Source organism: Vanessa cardui, chromosome 15 (genome assembly GCF_905220365.1).
Source record: "Vanessa cardui chromosome 15, ilVanCard2.1, whole genome shotgun sequence".
NCBI classification, from domain to species: domain Eukaryota; kingdom Metazoa; phylum Arthropoda; class Insecta; order Lepidoptera; family Nymphalidae; genus Vanessa; species Vanessa cardui.
The window spans coordinates 4,282,068-4,306,371 of NC_061137.1; the positions used below are offsets into that span (position 1 = coordinate 4,282,068).

General features: G+C 32.5%; 1 protein-coding gene across 3 annotated transcripts; it reads left to right on the forward strand.

Annotated features, from left to right (window-relative positions):
- Positions 1 to 206: 206 nt before the first annotated feature.
- LOC124535546 (forkhead box protein N3-like) lies at positions 207 to 19,991 on the forward strand. Of its 3 annotated transcripts, none has more exons than XM_047111773.1 (9): positions 207 to 350; positions 6,239 to 6,453; positions 9,652 to 9,749; positions 10,367 to 10,431; positions 14,145 to 14,426; positions 14,646 to 14,720; positions 16,445 to 16,645; positions 17,592 to 17,731; positions 18,518 to 19,991. In XM_047111773.1, exons 2-8 carry the CDS (start codon positions 6,239 to 6,241, stop codon positions 17,721 to 17,723), a joined length of 1,068 nt encoding a protein of 355 aa, XP_046967729.1. In that variant the 5' UTR covers positions 207 to 350; the 3' UTR covers positions 17,724 to 17,731; positions 18,518 to 19,991. The 3 variants fall into 3 exon arrangements, with proteins under 3 accessions (XP_046967729.1, XP_046967728.1, XP_046967727.1); XM_047111772.1 differs by lacking the exon at positions 207 to 350 and adding an exon at positions 833 to 1,023; XM_047111771.1 differs by lacking the exon at positions 207 to 350 and adding an exon at positions 838 to 856.
- Positions 19,992 to 24,304: the final 4,313 nt, after the last annotated feature.

The window sequence follows — 24,304 nt, forward strand, 5'->3', positions numbered from 1 at the left end:
ATTATTAAATTTATTAGAAAATCAGCACAAACTCAACAAACAAAAATAATCACTACATGAATAATCATAAATTGGACTTCTGAATAAAAATCTCTGCCACATATCCGACTTCGTTGAATTTTTCAAGTTTCCTTAAAGACATTTGTATGGCGCTCGGTAATATCGAGCTGTCAATAGTCATAGTAAAGACAAGTATAGATCATATGTTTATTTATGTAGGTTACTCTTTAGTTTATGGATAGATTGGGTGTTAAGTGTTTGTTGAGTGTTGATTTCAAGTACGGAGGCCGCGGAATGCTGTTTATTATTAATTTCTAATTTGTGCATACAACAAACAACTCATCAAAAAAGTGAGTATTCTTTATACCATTCCTTTGAGCATAGACTTCATATGAAAAAGATTTTGTAAGATATGAAATTAAATTCATTTATAAAAAGACGACGCACTCATATCTATTTGCGCATTTTGGATTTTGCTCCCTCAATAAGAAATAATTGATATCACGTTGCGTCTGTTTAACAATAAACGAAGCGTTTGGTGTCGTTTACATGCGGTTCTAAAAATGTGACGGGACGCAAGAGGAACGTAGAAAGGTAGTAGAGCTGGCGCTCCATCTAAATATGGAACTAGTGGCATGCGACTCGTATTTGCGATATCCTTGGAGGTGTAGTAGACATTTGTTGTCCCCCTAGTTATGTAATGGCCCTTCGTAATGCGCGTCGGCACGTGCATACGGCGCTGCACGCGGCGGTCCACGTAGAAGGTTCATCGCGCACGCGGTCGCACTCTGAAATCCAGTTTCCTAGCAACACGCTGTTGACGCCACTGCTGACCCAATGAATACAAAAACACATGGTAATCATTGTTACATCACATCGACCACGCGTCAGTATTTTTGCGTGTTACGTACTACTTGGTATTATACTTGGAGATAAAAGACAATACAATTATATTTATAAAATTATTAAACTCTTGAGTGCTTTCTTCGTGATTTTTGTTACCTTACCTTACATGCTGAAATGGTAAGCAAGATTTTTTTTAAAACCCTGACCTTCAATATTAAAGCTAATATTGCACAAGATCAACTGAGATTTTATATATATTTAACTGTTATATAGAATATAATCTATTATTAATACCCACACCTTTGCATGACCTACTTTTTTCTTGCCTCTACTTCCTGAAGTAAATCTAAAAATAATTGTCACCCAGAAAACAATGCTCTACTATCAAATAACACTGTAATGTTATTTATAAGTATACTTTCTGTAATATTTATCATTCTCCGCATATTTGACTTAAACAACTCACTACATTAGGCTATATCAATATCAGTGATACCAAGGCCACATAATCTTACTTTATGATAACTAGGTGCCTAGATACAAATTTAGGATGCCATCGATTAGCAAAATATTATATGAATAAAAAATAATATGATCTACTTTATTTTTATATAATATTTAAAAAAAAATTATACTATGCAATGGAACTGTACTATCATTAAAATAATTATTGTTAGTAAAAGTTTTTATCATTCGTAGTGTCAGAGACTTATGATAATATATGTAGTATATATATTTTAATTTTTGTTATCGGAATGATTGAATTTTGAAGAAAAACTGATTGTCAGTTAGAGTTTTACTAAAAGTTGTGATTGATACTTATTATTTTCCTTACTTATTTTCTCTTCTCCTTCTTGATATTTTTTTGTATTTGAGTGCAATAAAATTTTTATCTACCTATTTGGAGCAACAGATTATATATACTTCTTAGGCTATCATTAAAAGTCACTAATTCATATTCTACTTATTCAAAGAGGAAATATTAATTAAAATGATAATTTTTATTTGTCATGTAAATTACTATTTAATAAATTATTAAAGAGTTCTTATTACTTCCATAAAATAAATCCTATATTTGGCAATATTTTAACAGCATTGGTTATGCATGATGTCTTGTGTGTGCATTGTACATTACAAGCTCAGTGAGTTATTCAAAATAAGGATAATAACAAACAAAATTAGTTATACCGCTTATTTGTTTTTGTACTGCTGTTAATAATTTACATAATGTTTCTGATTTGCAACAATGATATTTTATACAGTTATTTCATTTTTTATCTGTGAACACTTTGATTTATACATAAGTATATTTTTTTATAATAATGCAATTTCTTGCATTATTTGAGAAAGCTGATCATTAATACGAAGACGCAAAAAGGATAATACATGACGCATTGTGTACGTTCGTGTGCGAGATACAGATGTGTGAAATGTTGACTGATTACCTCGTCATTCCGTCGGTGCTTTTGTGTAGCAAACACACGATATAATAGTTTCAATGCCTAAATAATGCGTCTTGATACATTCCAACGTACATACAATTTAGGACAGAAAAGTGATCGATAAAGTCATTAAACGTAGTTTCCAGCTTAGAGAATGTTCTAGGTGCATCGCCATTTTTATGTTTGACTTTTTCCGTGATTGTGGACGAGCTAGTAACCGAATTAAATAAACTTTCTTCGCGTGCATCAACGATAAATACATCGTTATTAACAAAAATGGTTTGCGATCTGTCATAATTCCTCTAAATTATTCTTATCATAAAATATTTCAGATACATACTTTGTGTAGAAATATGATTAAATAATCTTGAAAAAAGTGTTTTTATTTTTTAAAGATAATAAAAATGTATACATCCCCAATTTCAAATAACGAATTCATTCCCAATGTTATTTACAGTTGACGGAAGTACCGATTTTACATAGTCATGTTAGATGCATTCGCTGGTAGTTGGTACAGCGCAGCTCCGCATACCAATTGGACACGTGCCATGTCACTTTCCTAATACTTGCTTCCATCACGTTTCAAGTGCGTTCAAATTTACTTAATTACAAGTCATTTTGAATAGTAAATATTTTTATTTCGTTTAATTCTCGAAAACTTTTTAAGCTTAACTTTTTGGTAATGTAGTCAAGTAAATCTGTCATCGCACTAAAGACTTAATGAAAGTATAAAAAACTTTAGAAAGGTGTAAGGTGAGCTTGTTTATTTTGAACGCATATGATCTCAATAACACAATCAAACGCTACTTAGAACGCTTTAATACAATGTCTGAATGGATATAATCGTTTTAAGACCTTATGTGAATTTTAAAACAGACAATAAATACAACCCGACACTGTAAATACTGGTAGTGTCTTAATGACGTCTTAAATATTTCTTATAAGTCACATTTGTTCGATCTACCGTTTAGTATTAATAATGACGCAATATTTGTACCGTAAGTTTTGTATATCCGCAAGATAAATGACATAATCAATTTAAATAAAGTTGTATTCGCTCGCATCCGTCAGAACCGTCCCACTAGTCGGATGAAATACTGCCACATCACGTATTGGAGCAGCGTGGTGGAATAATCTACTAAAGCTTTAGCTTAACCTTTTATAAGAGAAAGCCTAGCAGTGGGGAATTTGCTTTTATTCATCACTGTTTAGCTTTATACGAATTGTATATTAATTAATGGAACGGGAACTTGATTCAGTTACAAATTATACTTTTTTTTCTGTACTTGCGGATAAAGTTATGCATAATAGAAATCTATAGATAGACAATATAACTAGAGCCATTGTCAGAGCAATGCTTTAGTTAATGAGTAGGAAAATATACTAAAACACCCCTACAAATTTGAAGTAAAAAGAAAATATCGACATGTTTTGCGATCTACTGGCGTACGCGACAGAAGCCCCAACGTTCAGAGTCCTTGGAGTTTAATTCTAGATAAACAAGCATAAAGGCGATAAAGAGGCATGATTTAGATATGCACCATTGCAGGGGTCAAGGCAATAATACTGTCACCATTAAAGCCGCACCAAAAGCCCATCTCTTTCGAATTGAATAAAGGATTAGAAACGGTACCGATTAGAATTATTATAACTTGCCACTATTTCTTAAAGAACCCTAACATAACAATAAGTTTTACACGTGCCTACATAATAACATAAAACAATCATGATTATTGTTTACTTCAAGTATATTGTTGTTTGTTTACGGCGGATTGAAACTAAATGTATATGTACTTCGATATTGACCGGAGTACTCTTAAAAGATTATAGATTTAGTGTCTGCCTCGTACGTAAATCAAAACCGATGACGTTTTACAAGTTACAATCGGTTCGGAATTTAGTTTTTACGGAGAAGAACCGACAAGAAACGCTTAATTAAATGCAATTATATTAAATTTCTATTTTCCCCAGATTTTGTAAAATTAGTTACAATTTCGTAACATAAAGTTCGTAACTGGTACCAAAGAAAATAGATTAAATCATGTTCTACCAATTTAATATTTCGAAACCTTACTGTATATTTATTTCAAAAATGCGTTTAATTATATCAATACCAAAGACGAAACCACAGTTTTTGATAACATACAAGGTTTTATATGGCGCGTTTCGTTTAAAAGCACCTGTATAAAGTTATTAGTTATAGCTTACGCCCGTATTCAGTCAACATTTCAGAACTTTAAGCCCGTACTATTATTCCGAAATCAAATTTTTCCTCTACTTATGCCAACCCGTGCGTATAATTTTACAACACGAACCGTACCGTAGCCCAAAATAATAATGCACTATCCTTGTTTGTGTACAGGAACGGTATTGTAATCAATTTAGATGGAATAGGTATTTCGAATAACGAATAATAATATGCTTGTTTTTTTTATGTGGTATTACAAATATCGGTAAATATCAAGGTCTTCATTCTTTAGAACTAATTCAATACAATATACAAGTAAACATTTAAATCGTCGTCACCACGAAATCCACGAATGTTCTTAATAAATTTCTATATCTAACTTCTATAGTTATTAGGGTTTTTTTGATAATCGAATTTTCTTATAATGGTCTAGCAAATGAGCTATGTACCTATATGTAACAAATATTTATCGCAAAGATAGGTATATTGTCGCACATTATTATCAATTCAATGAACATAGCGGAATGGATGTTTAAAATACTTTAAATTTTCATAAGGTGCTCACAGTATATAAATCCCCTTCATTATGCGCATTAAATTTCTGTAGAAGGGGGCAAACAGGCTCACTGCCTACGCTACATCATAACATTTTCATATTTCATATGAGGACGTCATAAACCGTTCAATTTAACTCGTTAATCGGATTGTAGTGTCACGACTGGTTCTCCTGTTCTATTGTTTATGTAAATATTTATTGTATTAAAATTTATTTCACTGAGCTACGGCGCGATAAGGTGCAATCTCAACCTAACGTTGCGAAATGATAAACACGTTGATCTTTTTTATCGATATATTATTACATAACGACGAAAATATCTAATAGTTCTCGGCATCCGTAAAAATTGTTTTATCAAAACGTTGCTACGTTTTGTGCCAACGTCTTGGAATGTCAGTTAGTCGGTCAGTGTGCCGTAAATATAGACATGTTGGAAAATAAATAGTAATTCGAAATGCTCTATTGAGCCGGGCCTATATTTAGGATTGCATTGATTTATATTGAACCTCCAAGTCAAGGTCGACTAACAGTTCTTTTTTTATGATATTTGCGTGTTTTTTTTTTCTCGTCTTTCCGGCATTATTCGCTGTGCTTTAAATTCTCAGTTATTTTGATATATCGAGTTCTCGATCGTCTAGCAGCAAAATTGCATACGTGATCGTCATTTATAGCTATGATTGATAACATTGAAATAAGAATTGATCGATCTGATTATTTGATCTGACTATAACTGTATTAATATTTCGATTAAAAAATATGCACAGTCGAGGTACCGGTAGAGTTAGAATTAGCGTGTTACGATTGTATTTATATCGTTCGACATTTATTTTTAACTAGTACCTAATTATCGCATGTGTCCGGATTTACGATGACGAGAAATCGGATTCGATACATTAAATTAATATGTTTTAATGTATAGTATATTATCATTTAAGTAGCAAATTAGTTAATTGAGGATATTCTGCGGTCATTTACATTCAATAGTTTAAAATTTAATTGTTATGATTGTTTTAATTAACTTGTATAACGGTGTATATACACATGTAAAGGAAAATGTAGGAGCAATATAATATAATGCAATATAGGGAGGGATTTGATTGTATTTTAACATTGAAAGCGATAAAAAGTACGCACAGTGAATAGTATAAAAAAATCCAAGCTTTAGATAAAATTGGTGTATTCAAATTTCAATCCGTTTGTTCCTAGATGGCGCCCATGCGTGGCGAACGTGGAGGCTCCCCGGCTCGAGGGGCCCGAGCGTCACTACCGCTCCCGCGTCGGCTCATCCGCCAGATCGCGAGGCATGTGGCCTCCAGTGGTCGGTCACTACGCCGGCTTGAGGTCTCCGGCCGTGTCATTGACAACTTCGACGACATTGACGATGCCTCAGACGAGTCCGATATGGATACGTCGCAGCCTGCGTGAGTAATATTTTGATACCTTTCCCTAACTGCTTGTTTATGAAGTCAATTGACCGGTCATGTCTACTACTTTCTTATTCACAACCGGCTCTTACGAAACATTGCCTTTTCATTTCCTATATGACTTAAATGTCATACAGGAAATATAATTATGCATTAATGCAACGCTTCGCTGTCTGTTAACTAATATAGCTGTATCTTTATAGTAATAGACCATACTCTCAAGTACTGTAATTATATTAATCAATCGACATGCTTTTTAAGAACTATAATATTCGTAAATTAAATTATATGTATATGTCTTGCTTTTTGGATGACTCTTGACGTTGAAAAGCAATTTTAATATGTTTTAAAAGGTTCCTAGAAAACCAGTCTAGATAAATATTTGATAAGTTGTATACCTAACAAGTTCTCAAGCAAATTTAAATAAGATAAAATGCTCGCTGATACTACTGCAGTCGTTTTAGTAAAATGTTAAATCTTCGACGTCACTAAATAAAATATACAAGCAAATCAACTAATTCCCTAATTTACGTTAAACAACGCGTCTATTGTTACGTGATGACGAGTTTTTTTATTATTAATACGATGATATGTAAAATGCAATTGAGAATAAATAATCAGCTAATTACTTATGTACTATTGGTTGAATGCTATCATATCTTCGTGTGTTCAGGTAATGGTTTTAAGCCATTTTATCTAATGTAACGCGATTTCGTCTGCTCTATATCATCAATCAATGACAAGTGACCGAACGTTTTTAATGATAATACGTTCTTATCATATTTTAGGTTACCGGGTAACGCGGGACCTTGAGAAGAAAAAATCGCGTGATTAATATATCTCATACGAGATGTCTTTTTAAGTTTTAAATATAATATGACCTACATATGCACACTATCAAATCTATTCGATGTTTCGAATCGACAAGGATATTTGAGATGTTATTAATTAACCGCGTTTATGCATCTAGTATTAAAATGTCTGAAAATTACGCGTCTCGAGCGATTTCAATAAAGAAGGCCTACTCTAGGGCGTTTAGAGATATACAGTAGCAGAAATATTGAAATGTCATAAGTTAACTGACGTCATAAAGAATGTACCTTTGATTATGTCGAGCAGTTGTCTACGTCACTGAAAAGTTTAGTACAATATTTATAGTTTATGGTTTTTGAAAATCGAATCATCTTTTCGAAAAAACAGCTGTCACATCCAATTATTTCAAATAACAATTAATATGTACACATATAAATAAATAGTACTCAGATATTAACCGCGATGAGCGATCATACTTGTTTATTTTGCCTACCGTTTCGACAGTTGCATATCCTATGATAACGAGTAAGGAATGACGATTTTGTTTGTAGAAAGACCAAATTGTATGGAAATGACATACGTATTCGATGACGTGATCAACACTTGCCTTATTGTGTTGAATAATTTAGACGAAAGCGAAGTTTGAAATCGCTTCGACATTTCTAGACTGCACTTTGTCTAGCCTCGCGGGTCAGGAATAGATTAATGTGTAATAACTATACGTTAGGTATATTTCATAGTGCAAGAGCATTTTTTAATATTAATTTGTAGTCAATGATTTCTTATTATTAAAAGTGTTTGTAAAATATTAATGTTTGACGCAATATTAAAGTAGGTACCTGTTGTGTAGTGCTCCCATCTTATAAAAAAACATTGTAGATACTTATATGCTTATTTCATTAATCATAATTATAAAATATAGAAATATGACTTTTTGATGAACAGAAAATAAATAGCAAAGCATTTTTTGTGTTAAACCATATAATAATATCAAATCAAAACGTACTTTATTCAAGTAGGCTTTTACGAGCCCTTTTGAATCGTCATTAAACAAACTGTATTAGGCCGGGCTACCACGTATTCAAGTTCAATTTAAGCCCATCAGATTGATAGGTAGCAAATAGCTAGTTACTTCATAAGTATTCGTCGCAATGCCGATCGAATGCCGGCAGTCTAGTGACCTTATAGGGCTCCGAGCTATGAATTTAAAACCGGAGTCGTTTTCTTTCGAGATATTCTCAGTAGCAGCCCGGAATCTAGAATTTGGCATACGCTTCCGTTCCTTGGAAGCCACGCCAAGCAATAGGACCAAGGCCCGTTCCGGCTGTGTCGAATTTCCCGTCCCGTGGAGAGATGAGAGGTCATGAACGTGACTAATTAAAACGTGATTTTTGCCTGTATCGCATTACATTTCGAGCAATAGCTTGTCGAACTTGGTCCTCCTCGTCACATAATCGGTTAGGAAAACATTCCCACAAATATTTATATATTTTGTAATGATCTTTTAAATGAATGTTATGTATATGGGTATATCTAAAAGTAAAAAGTCTTAATGTGTGGCCACATCACTGTTCCAAGTATTCTCCCGATGGTAATAAAATACCGCTTCAGCGATGCATTTGTGTATGTATTTGACGCTCTGGGTATTTCCCTAACCATTGTTACCTTCTGATTAAAGTTGTAGGTACAAGTGGTATCTTTGTACTTTTTGCTGATTTAAAAAGTGATCTTAAAATTTAAATGTATTGTAATTTTGTTGCGTTTGCATTCTAAATTCAAATTAAATATACTTAATGCTTTTAAATTTTAATTGGTAATTACGTTTGTAAATATTAAGTAAATTTCGAACTTCGACACAGATAATATATTAAAAAAAAACCCTTAATTTGAATACAAAATTGTAAAGGAATGCATTTTAATTCACAACATAAGAATCTTTACATTTCGCTAATACGAGACTCTGTTGCCTAACGGTTCTAAATTTAATTTTAGATTTTTTAGCCTTGCAATACTTTATTTCATTATTTTACTTGCAGTACTACTTTTCTTCATAACACTACTACCTAGTTGTTTGGTATATTGCATGAAATATATATTGCAAGTTATAAAACGTAAAACGATTCCGCTCACAGGGAAGACGTTTCCTTATCACTGAATTACATAAACATATGAGATGAGTTATTGGACTGTTATTGAAAAGCGTTGATTGATATCCCAGTGTTGCGCTCCTTAAAATTCTATGGTTTAAATAGTTTCTGTATAATCCGACTAAATTAAAAAGTATGAATGGGGTATAGTATTTGATTATAATATCTTTATCCATATTATAGTATGTATGTATAATATAATATATCTATTTAAAATGTATATTTTCTAAAAAAGGGTGGCATGTGGCGGCAATGCGGGTAACTTACCACCGGCCGACCACGACGACGACTTGACGAGTTTAAGTTGGTTACAAGACAGAAATTTACTAAGAGGTACGTGAAATACATTATACGTAAGTATAGGGAAAAAGGAGCTCAAATAATAGAATTTGTGAAAGTAAACCAAAGATAATAAGCACCACTGACTTAAGACTAAGCGCATGATTTGTTTATAGTTCATCTTTAAAGTAAAGAAACATTAAAGATAGTGTTTAAGAAATGTATGTTGCCAGCTTTGTGGGCCTTGTCATTAAAGAAGAGGCTAGGTCTTGGCTAAGGAGGGGGAAAATGATGGATTGTTACCTTGCTTAAAATCCACACTCTTATGTAGTTAACTTTAAATTACTCACATAATTCTCTCAATGTAATCAGTATCCAAATGTGATATCGTTTTATTCAAACGCTCAAAGTTGAAAGATTACATTTAGTTTCCCTTGTTAATAAAAGGAGCTTAAGCTCTTTGCAACAGCGCGCAAGTCGCCGGCAGTTTGCTGTGACGTAATTTAACTTTTATAGAATCGATTTAATAACTCGTACGACGTTTTTAGTTTTATGTATACAATATTTTTATTGAATTACTTTATCAAGATATAACATAGAACGAGATAAGAATCAATATTCCCCTTCCATGAGACTTGATTGTGCAATAAAGTTTCAGTTTTTTATTACAGGTATAAATCTGACAAAGGGCGACATGGAAGATAGCAAAATGATTAGTAGTCATGTAATTGTGAAGGTAAGTTACACAGTAGTGTAATAACAGACATTTACCTTTATGCTACTTAATGAACGTATATATTTTGTACATAACGATTATATTAATATTTAATACTTATAATAATTTGATTCGTCTTTCTTATATTTACACGTTTCATCAAAGTTCTCTCTTATATTATTTGTCGTGGAATTATATGCCTGCATGTGCAGACGTCGATCCCTCATTAGAATAGAGCAGACGCTACGAATTTTAATTATCAGTTTCGACACTTATATCATAGAAATTGTCGTTTAAATTTTACTATTCTTATAAATACGATGTGATGTGTGATTTATTTAAGCTGCAATTATGTTTTATTTGACTCGATTTGAAAATTCGAATTTTAAAATTTTGGAATTCAATAAGTTGGAGGAAGTACAATTCTAAAATAACATAATAAGACAGAGTAGCGTTAATCTACAGCCAATTACGATGGAATTAGGAATAAAGATAATCAAATCTTAGATTCTGTTTTTCATGAGATTTGCTAATAACTCAGCTATATTTTGCAAAACTATGAGTTTATGTTTATTAACAATACAACACTATATTACTTATTTGCATTTTAATTTTACTTACAAAATTTCGATAACAGTTTCGGCACTACTCAAAACGCCATTTTTCGCAAATCCATAGTGAGTATCATAGATAAAATCAAGCCCAGCCAATGATATTGCGTCAATTTGCTGTCAAAAGTCGTTTATTTAGCTTTTTTCCTCTTAGTGTGGGAATAAAGTACCTAATAATATGAAATAATATTGACAGATCGTGTCTCAGTTCAAGACAGTTTTTCAAGGAAAATAAATAAAACTGAACCCAACAACAATAAATAAACTTAATAACAATTTCGTTACTTGGCTGTATTTTCATTGATTATATCAAATCGAAAACCTTGGTAGCTTATTTTGATATATCTTTTTTTTGTATGGAATATATTTAAATGAACTGTATAAATACATCTGAATATATGGTAATATCTACCTAAATGGTTATACTGGTCTTTGGAATAATTCCGAAATCTTCAACAAACTTCGAATGTGTTATGCGACAGTCGTCATCAACTTCAATTGGTAAACAATCGATGGAATAATTTATGATAATACGTCTTTTCTTACATTTTCTGTTTGATTTGAACTTCCAGTTTTGAGTTTGTTTGTTTTTTATCTATACTTTTATAAATGATGACAATTTTTGTAATGCCTAAACGAAAAATCTACTAAAAAACACATACAAATTATAGCAGAAGTGAGAAAGAAGGTTCAATATAATAAGGTTTTATTTACATTTAGAATTGACGTGACAAACGTGAATTCATTTTCTGGTAATACGGAACTGAAATCCGAGTAATATAATGCGAACGTAATATCTTATGATGAGCTGTTGTAATTGGCCTCTGGGGGCACAAAGGCCAACTAACATAATAAAACAGTTTTAGTTTATATCGAATATCTATTGTTTAAACAGCTTTATTAAGTGAAGCCGTTTTTTCACGAGAATACAGTATGATCTCTGGGTTTTTATCATAGAGAATTTGTAGAACAATTTTCAGGAACGATACATGTATAAGCTAAAATGCATTAATAAAAAATATATGAGAACAGTTATGTTTATCTCGAAACGAGAACTGAAATATTTGAATTTTTTTTTTAATAACCTTTTTTTGTTTTTAGCCAGAGATATAATTGAAAAAAAAAAGTAAAAGTTTCATTAACAATAATGAATGTAGATTTATTTTCAAAAGCATCTATTGTATTAAGACGTGACGAAATTATTTCTAAATTATACGCCTACTTGTTATCAATCGTCTTATTTTTTAGTGGGTAAGCTGTGTTATCTTCACATGTTTTTACGTAAGAAAAAGAGTACTCTCTTCCTGAATGATAAAACTAGTTTATTTGATTTAGATTTTGTAAAACGATAACGTCTGCGAAGGTTTTAAGCAGCATAATCTTAATTATATACTTTCATTGAGTTCAGTGCAGCTGAGGGAGATATAGTGCATTCGACAATTATTTTTAAAGCGATTTTGGAATTTGCTTTCGTCTTAAATTTTCAAGGAAAACGTTAATTGTTTTATCATGTGATAGAGAATACGTTTGTTCATTTCCATATATTTTCTGACTTCTCTATTTATTTAAAGGTCTATGACATGATTAATTTGTCATGTTTATCTTGATATTTGATTTGTTTAGGGGAGATGCGGGTCGTAGATTGAAGATTGTTGTTGTATACGCTTCGAAGATCTTATAGTACCAAATGCCATCAGAAGACATTCAATAACAAATATGTTTTTTATATTTAATCTTTAAAATGTATAGACCCGCCACTGAGAAAATAGGTCAAAGTTTCTCTATAATTTACATAAATTGTGAATTTATGTCATACAGAATATATAGTTGCGATATATATTTGATCATGAAGCAATTGAAACTACTAGCGAGACAGTAACGATTTCTAGAAGCGAACTAAACAACCTGGACAGCCTTAAAGGTTTGTTAAATCAATATCACACATTGCGAGGTAGTTACATAAAAAACGTGTGACATCGTAAGGAGGCGCGTTAAGCCGATTGAAGGTTTCATTAAATTAACAAAAAATACGAAAGATCTTTTTGTTTCTATGCGTTATAACGTATTATTGTTTTTAATGAGTTTTCTTTACATACATAATCTATTGACAGATATTTTTCCTTGTCTTGCACTTTGGATTAAGACAGATCTACGTATATGTAGATTTTATACGATTTTAAAACAAAGATTAATATTAGTAATACAAGTAAAGACCGTTCATGGTATCGCCTACTCGTAAAGGCTGGAGAGGTTACAAGTCAAGTAACCTATATTACTGTAGTCTTTAAAATGTGTGTGCAAATTTTCATAATAATCGGTTTATAACGTACAAGCTTAATAAAAAAAATCTTATTTTCCCATTTACAATATTAGTTAAATAGTTTATTTTTTTGCATGTAGGATTAATTCCAATAATAATTTCAAAAGCAGCTATAACCTTCGCTAAACATGACGTTAAAATATTTTGTATATTTGTTCTATATTCGACTAGGCTTTAACCAGCTCTTATGTAATATAACAATTGTTTTCTTAACTCAATATTAAATAAAAACTTTTGTATAATATATTATAGATATTCGGTTATTTGTACAAGTGAAACTCTTTGCCATATTTAATTTTGTTATATAATGTGAATACTGTTTTTGTTCCACTTACCTGGATAATGGACAATCGCACTATCAAGTTGTTAAAAACCTTCACTTACTGTTTTCCTCGTTTCTAATTTATCATATATTAGTTGTCGCACGCGGCTTCGCTGGCGGTGTAAATGTTGATCAGAAACTAATTTTAGTTATAAAAAAGTTGTTCGTGGGGGGAACCTTAGGAAGTTACCCCAGGAACCCCAAGTTGGAAAACTTGCTTAATACAAAATTTTATCAAATATGGTTCAGCTGTTTGGCCTCTAAAGAGCACCAAACAGACAGACAGTTTTACATTACCTGCACATACAAATGTACATCAAATGTACGTCTCTGTTTTCAACGAAGAGTTATTTTTATTATTATTTAACTATTAAATTTTATCTGATAGTTTCACTTACAATTCATTTTAAATGAATACGATATTAACTCTAGATATACATATAAATATATAATACTAAATTATTCAATGCTTTGTTAACAGACAGAGTCTAAGACGCCACCGCCGACGTCCCGTATCCCATCCCCACCTCGAACCCCGTGCAAGGCTCCGCCCTCCCCACCGGCTGTAAACACACACACAAAGCCCCCCTACTCCTTCTCTTGCCTCATATTCATGGCCATAGAAGCGGCGCCAGCGCGGGCGTTACCGGTAAAGGAGATCTACGCCTGGATTATACGACACTTTCCATACTTCAAGCACGCGCCTCAGGGTTGGAAGAACAGCGTACGGCATAATTTATCATTAAATAAATGCTTTCATAAGGTAATATACTGTCATATCGACCAACAATTTATACTACGCTGACTCGAATTTTAGTGAAAATCGTTTTTTTATGATATAATATTGGAAATCAATCGATTTAAATTACGCTAAATGGAGTGTGCACACTTTCGAGTTAGTGTAGTCTATATATTATTTGTGTATTATGTTTAATAGTTGTAGTATGATCTTGATTTTAATGCTTTATTGCTCTTATTACAGGTCGCTGCCGCTCCCGGTCTGGGTAAAGGATCTCTATGGACGGTCGATCCACAGCACCGTTCAACATTATTACAGGTTGGTGATATTACTCTTTTTATTTGTATACCCTACTTATATCGATGGAAATTATCAAAGGAGATTAGCAGGGGCTTATTATACTGTATTTGAAAAAGTATTTGCGGGAAGACACGTATCTCTCTATAACTTCTCTCTAATTTGACGACCTCCATGGACGAGTGGTGTGTACACCGGTTTTTATGGGTACGCCACTCTGAGGTCCCGGGTTCGATTCCTGGCCGAGTCGATGTAGATTACCATTAGTTTTCTATGTTGTCTTGGGTCTGGGTGTTTGTGGTACCGTCGTTACTTCTGATTTCTAAGTGCTTCGGCTACTTACATTGAGATCAGAGTAATGTGATGTTGCCTCATATTTAAAAAATATCCGATGCAACCTCATATTATTATTGGCTGACCTTAGAAATTATGATTTTATTATATCGAATATTTACTCAATTGTTCCGTCAATTATGAACAGATTTTCATATATTTTTGGTTAGTCCCATTTTATAGTACCTAAGTGTTAAACATAATGATATAATGAATCTAATTCTATGTATGTCGTAGAGTACAGCTCGTCCCAATGTTAGGCATTAATAATTTTATGATAGAGATTGTTCTATCTAAAGTTAAATAAAACACCATCAATAAAAATGGTAAACTCTGAATGACGTATTTAATATGAAAATTATAACACTTATTTACTATCTACATATATTTATCCAATTGTTACTTAAACTATAGTACGACACAACTTAGATGTCGCATCGGCAAAATTCGTAAAACCGATCACATCCGAATTGAGTACGCTATCCCAAATATCAATATTTATTTCTCATGCGAATATGGTCTTTACACAAATGTAATAACTTGGTATATCATATGACCTAATATATTCGTCAATTTGACGTGTCGATTTACATGCACTTGCTTTCTTTGACGCGTGAATCTATAGCGACGAATAGCGTCGAATGGCGCGATAGGGAGCTATTTCTATTGGTTGTGTAAATTGGCAGTAATCGGTTTTATTTTCATTCCATTGCATTTTCCGATGCTACATCTAATTTGTGTCATACTATACCTATCTCTCTATTAATTATCTCTAATAATCCGATGCAATCTCATATTGATTATTATTGGCTGACCTTAGAAATTATGATTTTATTATTTCGAATATTTTCTCAATTGTTTCGTCAATTATGAACCGATTTTCATATATTTTTGGTTGGTCCCATTTTATAGTAAGTGTTAAACATAATTATATAATGTATCTTATTCTATGTATGTAGTAGAGTACAGCTCGTCCCTAAAATAAAATAAAATAAAACACCACAGTTAAAATGGTAAATTCTGAATGACGTATTTAAAATGAAAATTATAACACTTATTTACTATCTACATATATTGACGACCTCCATGGTCGAGTGGTGTGTACACCGGTTTTCATGGGTACGCCACTCTGAGGTCCCGGGTTCGATTCCCGGCCGAGTCGATGTAGATTACCATTAGTTTTCTATGTTGTCTTGGGTCTGGGTGTTTGTGGTACCGTCGTTACTTCTGATTTCCATAACACAAGTGCTTCAGCTACTTACATTGGGATCAGAGTAATGTATGTGATGTTGTCTCATATTTATTTATTTATTTATATTTATCCAATTGTTACTTAAACTATTTATGTATAAGGTAATGAAGTACGATACGATTGTTAATCAAACATAATAAATAATAAGCGTTGTCCGCAGGCGTTCGGTCGGCAGCCGGTTCCGCCCGTGGAGTCGGATGCGGATGCGGAGAGCGCGGAGGGCAAGAACGCGCCCGACCCGCAGCTGTTCCCGTACCTGGCGCGCCGGCTCGCCGACACGCGCACGCCGCCCGGCGCCGACGAGTACCTCGCCGCGGCCACCGTGCTCGCCATGAAGTACGGGCCCGCCGTGCTCGACCAGGTGCGTGCGGACACACCACTCTCGGTTTCCATGTGCTTTGTGTTTGTCAGCAGCGTGATGGAATAAACTCCAAAATAATGACAGCAATGTGATGGAATAAACAAAAAATGCCCATGCTGCTATGGTTACAGTTAACTTGATCAATGAATTACAGCTAGACATGTGTCCGATATATCGAAACTAATCTGAAATCGGGTGTCGTCGGAAAACACTTGTCATCGATTGGATGATGAGGAGTAATCGTTTTCACCGATCCTAAGCAATTATGAATATTGTTATAGTACGTCAAAACATTGAAAGTACGATAACATTAAATTCATCAAGTATTCGCCCTATCTGTCTTTAATTTTACAGTAACTAGATGGGTTACTCAGAAAAAGAATCCGTTTCATCTCTTTCTCACATATATAATAATATTAAGTTAAACAAAGACGGCGATATCTGAAATCGGATGTCAACACCGATAATTTAATCATCATATCGGTTAAACAACCGATGTCACAAAGTTACGGATATCGTCCGGCATGAGCGATATTACCTATTTCGTCACAGCACCTATTTGACAATGACACAGTAATTGTTAAAAATATAATATGTATGGAGAGTCGAGACGGCCCAGTGGTTAGAACGCGTGCATCTAAACTCGATGGTTGCGGCTTCAAACCCAGGCAAGCACCGCTGATTCATGTGCTTAATTTGTCTTTATAATTCATCTCGTGCTCAGCGATGAAGGAAAACATCGTGAGGAAACCTGCATGTGAAAAATTTCACCTAAATGAAATAAAATGTGTATTTCACCAACCCGCATTGGAACAGCGTGGTGGAATATGTTACAAACCTTCTCCTCAAAGGGAGAGGAGGCCTTTAGCCCAGCAGTGGGAATTTATAATCTGTTGTTGTAATATGTATAGTGCGTTAAATTAATAAAGCGTTCCTCGGTCCGCAGCTGCCGCCCGAAGCGCACCTCGTGATCTCCCGCTGCGCGCGCGACGAGCACTCGTACAGCGGCGGCGAGGAGCGGCGCACGGCCGAGGCGCTGCTCAACCTGGCCGGCGTGTCCGCGCACGCGCCCAGCTAGCGCGCCCGGTCAGTACGCGGCCACGCCCACCCGACCGTAGACCGAGATGTACAGTCACTAACAAAACCACCGGACCCGAGATGTACAGTCACACTAACAAAACCACCGGACCCGAGATGTACAGTCACACTAACAAAACCACCGGACCCGAGATGTACAGTCACACTAACAAAACCACCGTCACTTTTCAAATGCATTCCTTTATCGACTTTGAAACTCTTAGTTCAAATCTCGCAAAAATGTTGTCCAAATTAAGTATTAGATCTGTGATTAATTAAAGTAGTTTTAAGTTTAATATATTCTATTTTGTAACCTCCTAAGAATTCTCAACCAGGGCGGCATGTTCGCTTATGCGAAAAAGCCCAAAAAAAAAAAAAACTAGTATCTTTTGAAACTAAACATCAAATCAATGCGACGCAATATGTCACTCTCGATCGGTTTCGGGAAAACAGATTATCACTCATACTGAGCACACGAAAATAGATCTTAAGGTGACGGACCTTTTCTTACCCCGACTGTACTTTATCAAAGAAATACATATAATGCCATGGTTTTATTATTAGAGAAAGATCTTATAGCAACAATGTAACCACTCGAATGCGTATTAAACCGCGGATGGACTACTATTAAAAGCATCCACTGGTATATTATTATAGAAAGGTCCTTTACTACATAAAAATTAACATATTTAAGGATAGAAACTAATACTAATATATTGTCCATCCACAATATTCCGGATTGTTGTGTTTAGCAAAATTGGAACAATTTAATTTGATTTTAATATAATGTTACAGGTAAGCAAGGGTCGTTGGTGATATCTCAGGTGACATTGAGTGTTAGCACTCGGGCGAGCGGTTGCGGGGACGGTAACATCAAATGTAAGTCTTCCTAAGAAAAGTAATGCTTCTTAATCAAACACTTCAGTCTGCCTATGAAATATTTATTTTGTCATGCGATACCATCTCGGTACTATATTGTATTTTATGATTTGTTTGTAACATTGGAAATATTATAATATAAAATATTGTTTTAACTACCCTCAAAAACGAATAATTCTTGTTATGTTATTGTATATGCTAATTTAGTCCCTAATTTGAAACGTAAAAGGTTTTATATTATTTGTTCTGTGTGTACTGCTCAAATGTTTTATTTGTAAAGCGATAATTCTAAGTTATGTACATATGATATCTCATAGTGAATTCTGTTTACCGCCGGGGCAAAGCCTCGGGAAGTGATCGTTGACATATACGTTCAAAGAACAAAAAAAAAGGTTTGATATCTAAAGTTGCTTGACAAATTCTATAAGGTTTGTCTATGATCACTAAGAATAGACAATGGTTTACCACTCTCTAGTCCAATTAAGACAATTCATTAAAAAAAAAAACTTTCAGTGATGTATACACAGATGTCTACTGTTATTTTTAAATTATATAAATTATTCAATTAATAAAGATATATCACGCTATATAGAATAAGGCTCACTTGTTAGATAAGACCTGACTATTTCCATTCTATTTTTATACTTTAATCTGAATACATCACATGTAGAAATACTTACTTTCGTAATACAGTTCTTACTAAAAATAACTTGTTGAATGTTCCACCGCGTATTAACTAAATCTTCTACAATGAAGAACGTTTATAAGTAAATAAATATCTCGATTTAAAACTACGTAGAGCATTAATAATAGATGTGATAATAATTAATCAAGTTCGTTATTAAAAGAATGGAAAATAGTTCAATAGATTTCCTGCATTTAGGTTCCCCCTTCTAACTATAGTCGAACATTTATAATATTAATATGAACACAATTATTAATATAATAAGGGAAAGTGTTATACTATTTCCGTGTATTTTAAAATGAATATTATGCCGAGTATTGCCAGTATAAATGAGAAATGTTCAAGGAGATGACGGAATACAACGGAAATATTAAACACGGTAGTATTAAGTTTAAAATAATTTATTTCGCTTAGCTGTGTCGAATTATTAAAAGAAATTATGAAAATTATATTCTAAACTGAGCAATTTAGGTAATGTTGTGTGTGTACACACACAGGTGATCTGAATGCAATCATAACTATACAAATATGTATACAGGGCTAAATAAAATATATTTTATATAATTATTTTAGAAACAAAAGGTCTTAAGCGACTTTTTGTATCAATACTATTTTAATGAATCATCCTAAAACTTGTTTGTGGGCTAAACCGAATAGACTAAGGTCTTGCTATTTCTATTAAAATCAAAAATTAAATTAAAAAAAGAACTTAATAACTCAGACATGTTAATAATAGAACAATAATAATTCGTATTTGTTTAATAAAACAGTGCTATATGGACTCCTTTGACATAAAAATATTTATTAAACAGAGCATTTAGAAGCACGTTTCAGCACACCATTAGACAATTTTTTTAATTTTGTAAGACATCAAAAGTATGTAATATGTACCACTTATTTAAAAAGTAATTACAAAATACTTTCGACTTTACCTATAAATATTATTAAGTTAAACTAACGCTTGTTACTTCTTTTTTCCGAATGTCAAATCAATAATGACAGAATGAAATCAATCTGTGAAATTGAACACCAATTAAAAAATGTTTAATTAAATTAAATAATTAATTAAAAAAAGTTTAATGTTTATAAGTAAGGCCGATTGATTTTAACTTCACATTGAATTATGTAAAGATGTCAGTTAACAAATTGTGTTATCATAGTAGGAACCAATCTTTATTTGTCTTATTTAAAAGTGATACAGTGTTTAGTAATAACAATAATATTATATACAAGTATAAGATACATAGATATAGCTATAATCGAGCTGTTTTTTGTGTTCATAAGCATGTGATCTATTGACTATCGCTTAAAACATTATGATGTTTCCATAATGTCTTGCATACACGTGTATGTATTTATATCAGATTATTTATTATAAAAATGGATTTTAATAACTAAATTAATTGATGAAAACTGTATTTTAAATATTGCAACACTTGAATGATTTTTTAATAATTGAATTGTATAATATCGTTTTAATTCGGTCCAATAATCTTAAACACGAAAAATAAATAATAATAATAATAATTTATTACCATTTACATTCTAAATTATTGGAATGTTAATAAAGTGCCTACTATATGTGTTGCCATTTATGTAACTCTTTTTATCTATATTTGTAAAGTATAACAAGTTACTGTTTTGAACTTGAATGCTTATATCCAAAGATTCAATGTACCCACATCTTTTTGGAAATATTTGTTGCTTCTTTTCAATGTGGAGTTTAGTGTAATTACGTATGTAGAACCATTCTCTAGGCTGAGCCATGACTGATTTGTAAAGCAATATTATTTATTAGTAAATTAAATTTTGCGTTTAATTAAAAATGCGATGTAGAAAATTTTTATTGTTCTATAAATTGTTTCATTATCTTTATTCATTGCAAGGCATTATTTCAACATAATCACAAATAAAGAAATATTATATTGTTGTAACACTATAATGAATAATTCGCTGTGTGCCAAATTATAAATTAAAAAAAAAAAACATTATTATACCATAAACAAGCAAATCCAAATAAATAGGTACCAGAAATATGAGTGTATTTATATATTAATTAAAGGAAATATATAACGCATACTTAGATTAGGTGATAAGTGATATTATAGTAACATAATTTATGCTAAATTAAATACATACATTTTTGCTGTATTTAGAAGCGTCTTCCATCTTACTCATTGATTCTATTAGATTACGTACAGTCGCAGATAAATGTCCATGATAATAAAATATGGATTAGATGTAAGAAAAGGATAAAAATTATATCTTAAAAATGATCATCAGATCTTTCTGCTGTGTTTTGTTACGGGTTTTTTTCCATGGACTTTTCTCCGCGACTGTCCACTCACTAGCCTTTCTTTTGGTGGTATAAATGTGTAGATGAAATTTTACAGCAATAATTAGTACCTAATGTAGGACTTCGCTGGTAGATGCTACATGTATAATTGTGTGATACATTACGATTTATTTAATAAGTGCTAATTTAAATACAATTTTAAATACATAACTGTGACACCTTGTTTATTTAATAAATCAAGAACGTATCAGTTGTGGGTTGCTTTGAAAGTTTGCGTTTTATCGAAACCAAGATGACATCACCCACAATCGAACTCATTGGTGTATTACGTATGTAATCAAAATTACTGAAAAAGTTATATCACTAATATGATATTAAAATTGTTGCGGCTCATACTTTATCAGAAATAATTTATCGATTAATTTATTTTAATTAGTTTGTAAGTTGTTATTGATTTTTGTAACGATTGGATTGTAAAACGATTCCTTGGAACCAGTAGTTTGGGGTTTGCTTCGTATTGTTTGAAATAATCGTTTTATATAATTTTATGGCGTTGCCCTTGTTAAAAAAACAAAAAGAAAATTTTTATTAAAAAAAAAGTGGTCCTAAAAATTACCTTCTTGTATCAACTTACCATATTTAAAAAAATAACAGGCTACACTGGCAACGTCAATTTTTGCTAGAAATTAGATATATGTTATGTCCGAACTATAGTTAAGTCCAAAATCATTGTTGTTGTTGATAATTTATCCGGCTTGCTAACGACAAAATAAATTAGCTATTGTTAAAAGTTATTGCCAAATTTTTATTTGTCCTAATTTTTTTTGTCTGTACATATCCAATAAATAAATTATGTACTGAAGATCATACAGAGTTTTATTTTAAACCGTAATAAAATTCAACCGTAGTAACATTCTGCAATAGACTTACAAAAATGATGTCTTTAAATATCTAAAAATAAATTAGCTACAGATGCGACAGATGACACTAGGTCTATAGTCTGTTCGCGTTAAGAATGCAGTGAGTTGTCATTCTTTACCGGCCTGACTCCGCCCCCTTTGACCAATCAAATCTTTTCAAATTACAAAGTCAAGTTCACATTTAATTAATTATTAACTGATATTTTTATTTTTATAATTTAGATTTTGTTTATTTATATATTTATATTTAATTTATTCAAGCTGTACACGTAATCATTAATGTAACCTATAGCTACAAGATGACGTTATGTCAAAATATGTAAATTTCTACATCGCGATGGCAAGATTCGCAAACGATTGTATATAGTGTTAAGAATTTTGTTGAATAATACCACGATTCGATTTTTTATTTTAATGTGTATTCTTTAAATTCATTATACTTAGTCTTTAAAACAAATATAATTTGTTGGAATTTTAACACAAATATGCATACACCTTCACCCTGCTGTTAAAAAAGATTTGATTGGTCAGGGGGCGGAGTAAGGCCGGTAAACAATGACAACTCACTGCATTCTTAACGCGAACAAACTATAGTTATTACTATAGACTGTCAAGTATAAGTTGGCGTTCCTGTGGCAGCACCTGCTAGTCCTAATACACCTTTGTTTTGCCACTTTTTTGTTTATTTTACCAATATCTCCCTAGAAAATAATTCTCTACGTCTCATTTTTAATAGATTTTGGGTAAGTTTTCTTAATAAGGGTAAATAAAACAAATAAGATATTAAATGAACATAAAAAATTAGTACATGTTTTTTCCATACGCCAACTTACTCTTGACGCGCTATATTAAGGAAAACAATATTGTTTTCACGCTTTGCGCTGGTTTAGTATCAACTGTCCGATGTCGATTGGCTGGACTTTCATCTTCTATATGAAATAAAATACCCTTCTAAAATTTAAAATCTTGACTATTTCCATCTCATTCGATCGATTCAATACACTTATTAAAATACTAAACCTTAACCAACAAACGTAGTGGACCTTTGTTAGTAAAATGTAACAATCATTCGAATATATCTCACAGGAATCTTCCATCAGGTGTTTTTCTCATAAAAGCTTGAAATGCAATATTAAATATATATTTTTTATAATACATTATATGAAGACAGACTACATTTTGGATGTACTTTTAAGTTTTGAGTGAGGATGTACTTGGTGGTAGGGCTTTGTGCAAGTCCGTCTGAGTAGGTACCACCCACTCATCAGTTATTCTACCGCCAAATAATAGTACTCAGTATTGTTGTGTTCCGGTTTGAAGGGTGAGTGAGCCAGTGTAACTACAGGCACAAGGGACATAACATCTTACTTCCCAAGGTTGGTGGCACATTGACGATGTAAGGAATAATTAATATTTCTTACAGCGCCATTGTCTATGGGTGATGGTGACCACTTACCATCAGGTGGCCCATATGCTCGTCCGCCAACCTAAACCATAAAAAAAACCTGCATGTGTCTAATTTCATAAAAGTTCTGCCACATGTGTATTCCAGCAACCCGCAATGGAACAGCGTGATGGAATATGTTCCAAACCCTCTCCTTAATGGAAGAGGAGGCCTTAGCCCAGCAGGACATTTACAGGCTATTATCGTTTGTTTTTTTTTGTGTGGGGTTTGTCGGTTCTTTCATATTGACAGAAAACTAGTTATCATTTTTCAATACTCCTTAAGATAAAATTGAATTGGTATTTTTTTTAACTGAAATAAATAAATATTTTGGATAAAACCGCTAGGGGGAGAGATA

Coding starts and splice junctions, on each gene's coding strand:
- LOC124535546 (XM_047111772.1), top strand. Junction 10,432..14,144: donor GTAGTCATGTAATTGTGAAG/GTAAGTTACACA, acceptor CTTTGTTAACAG/ACAGAGTCTAAGACGCCACC. Junction 14,427..14,645: donor TAAATAAATGCTTTCATAAG/GTAATATACTGT, acceptor CTCTTATTACAG/GTCGCTGCCGCTCCCGGTCT.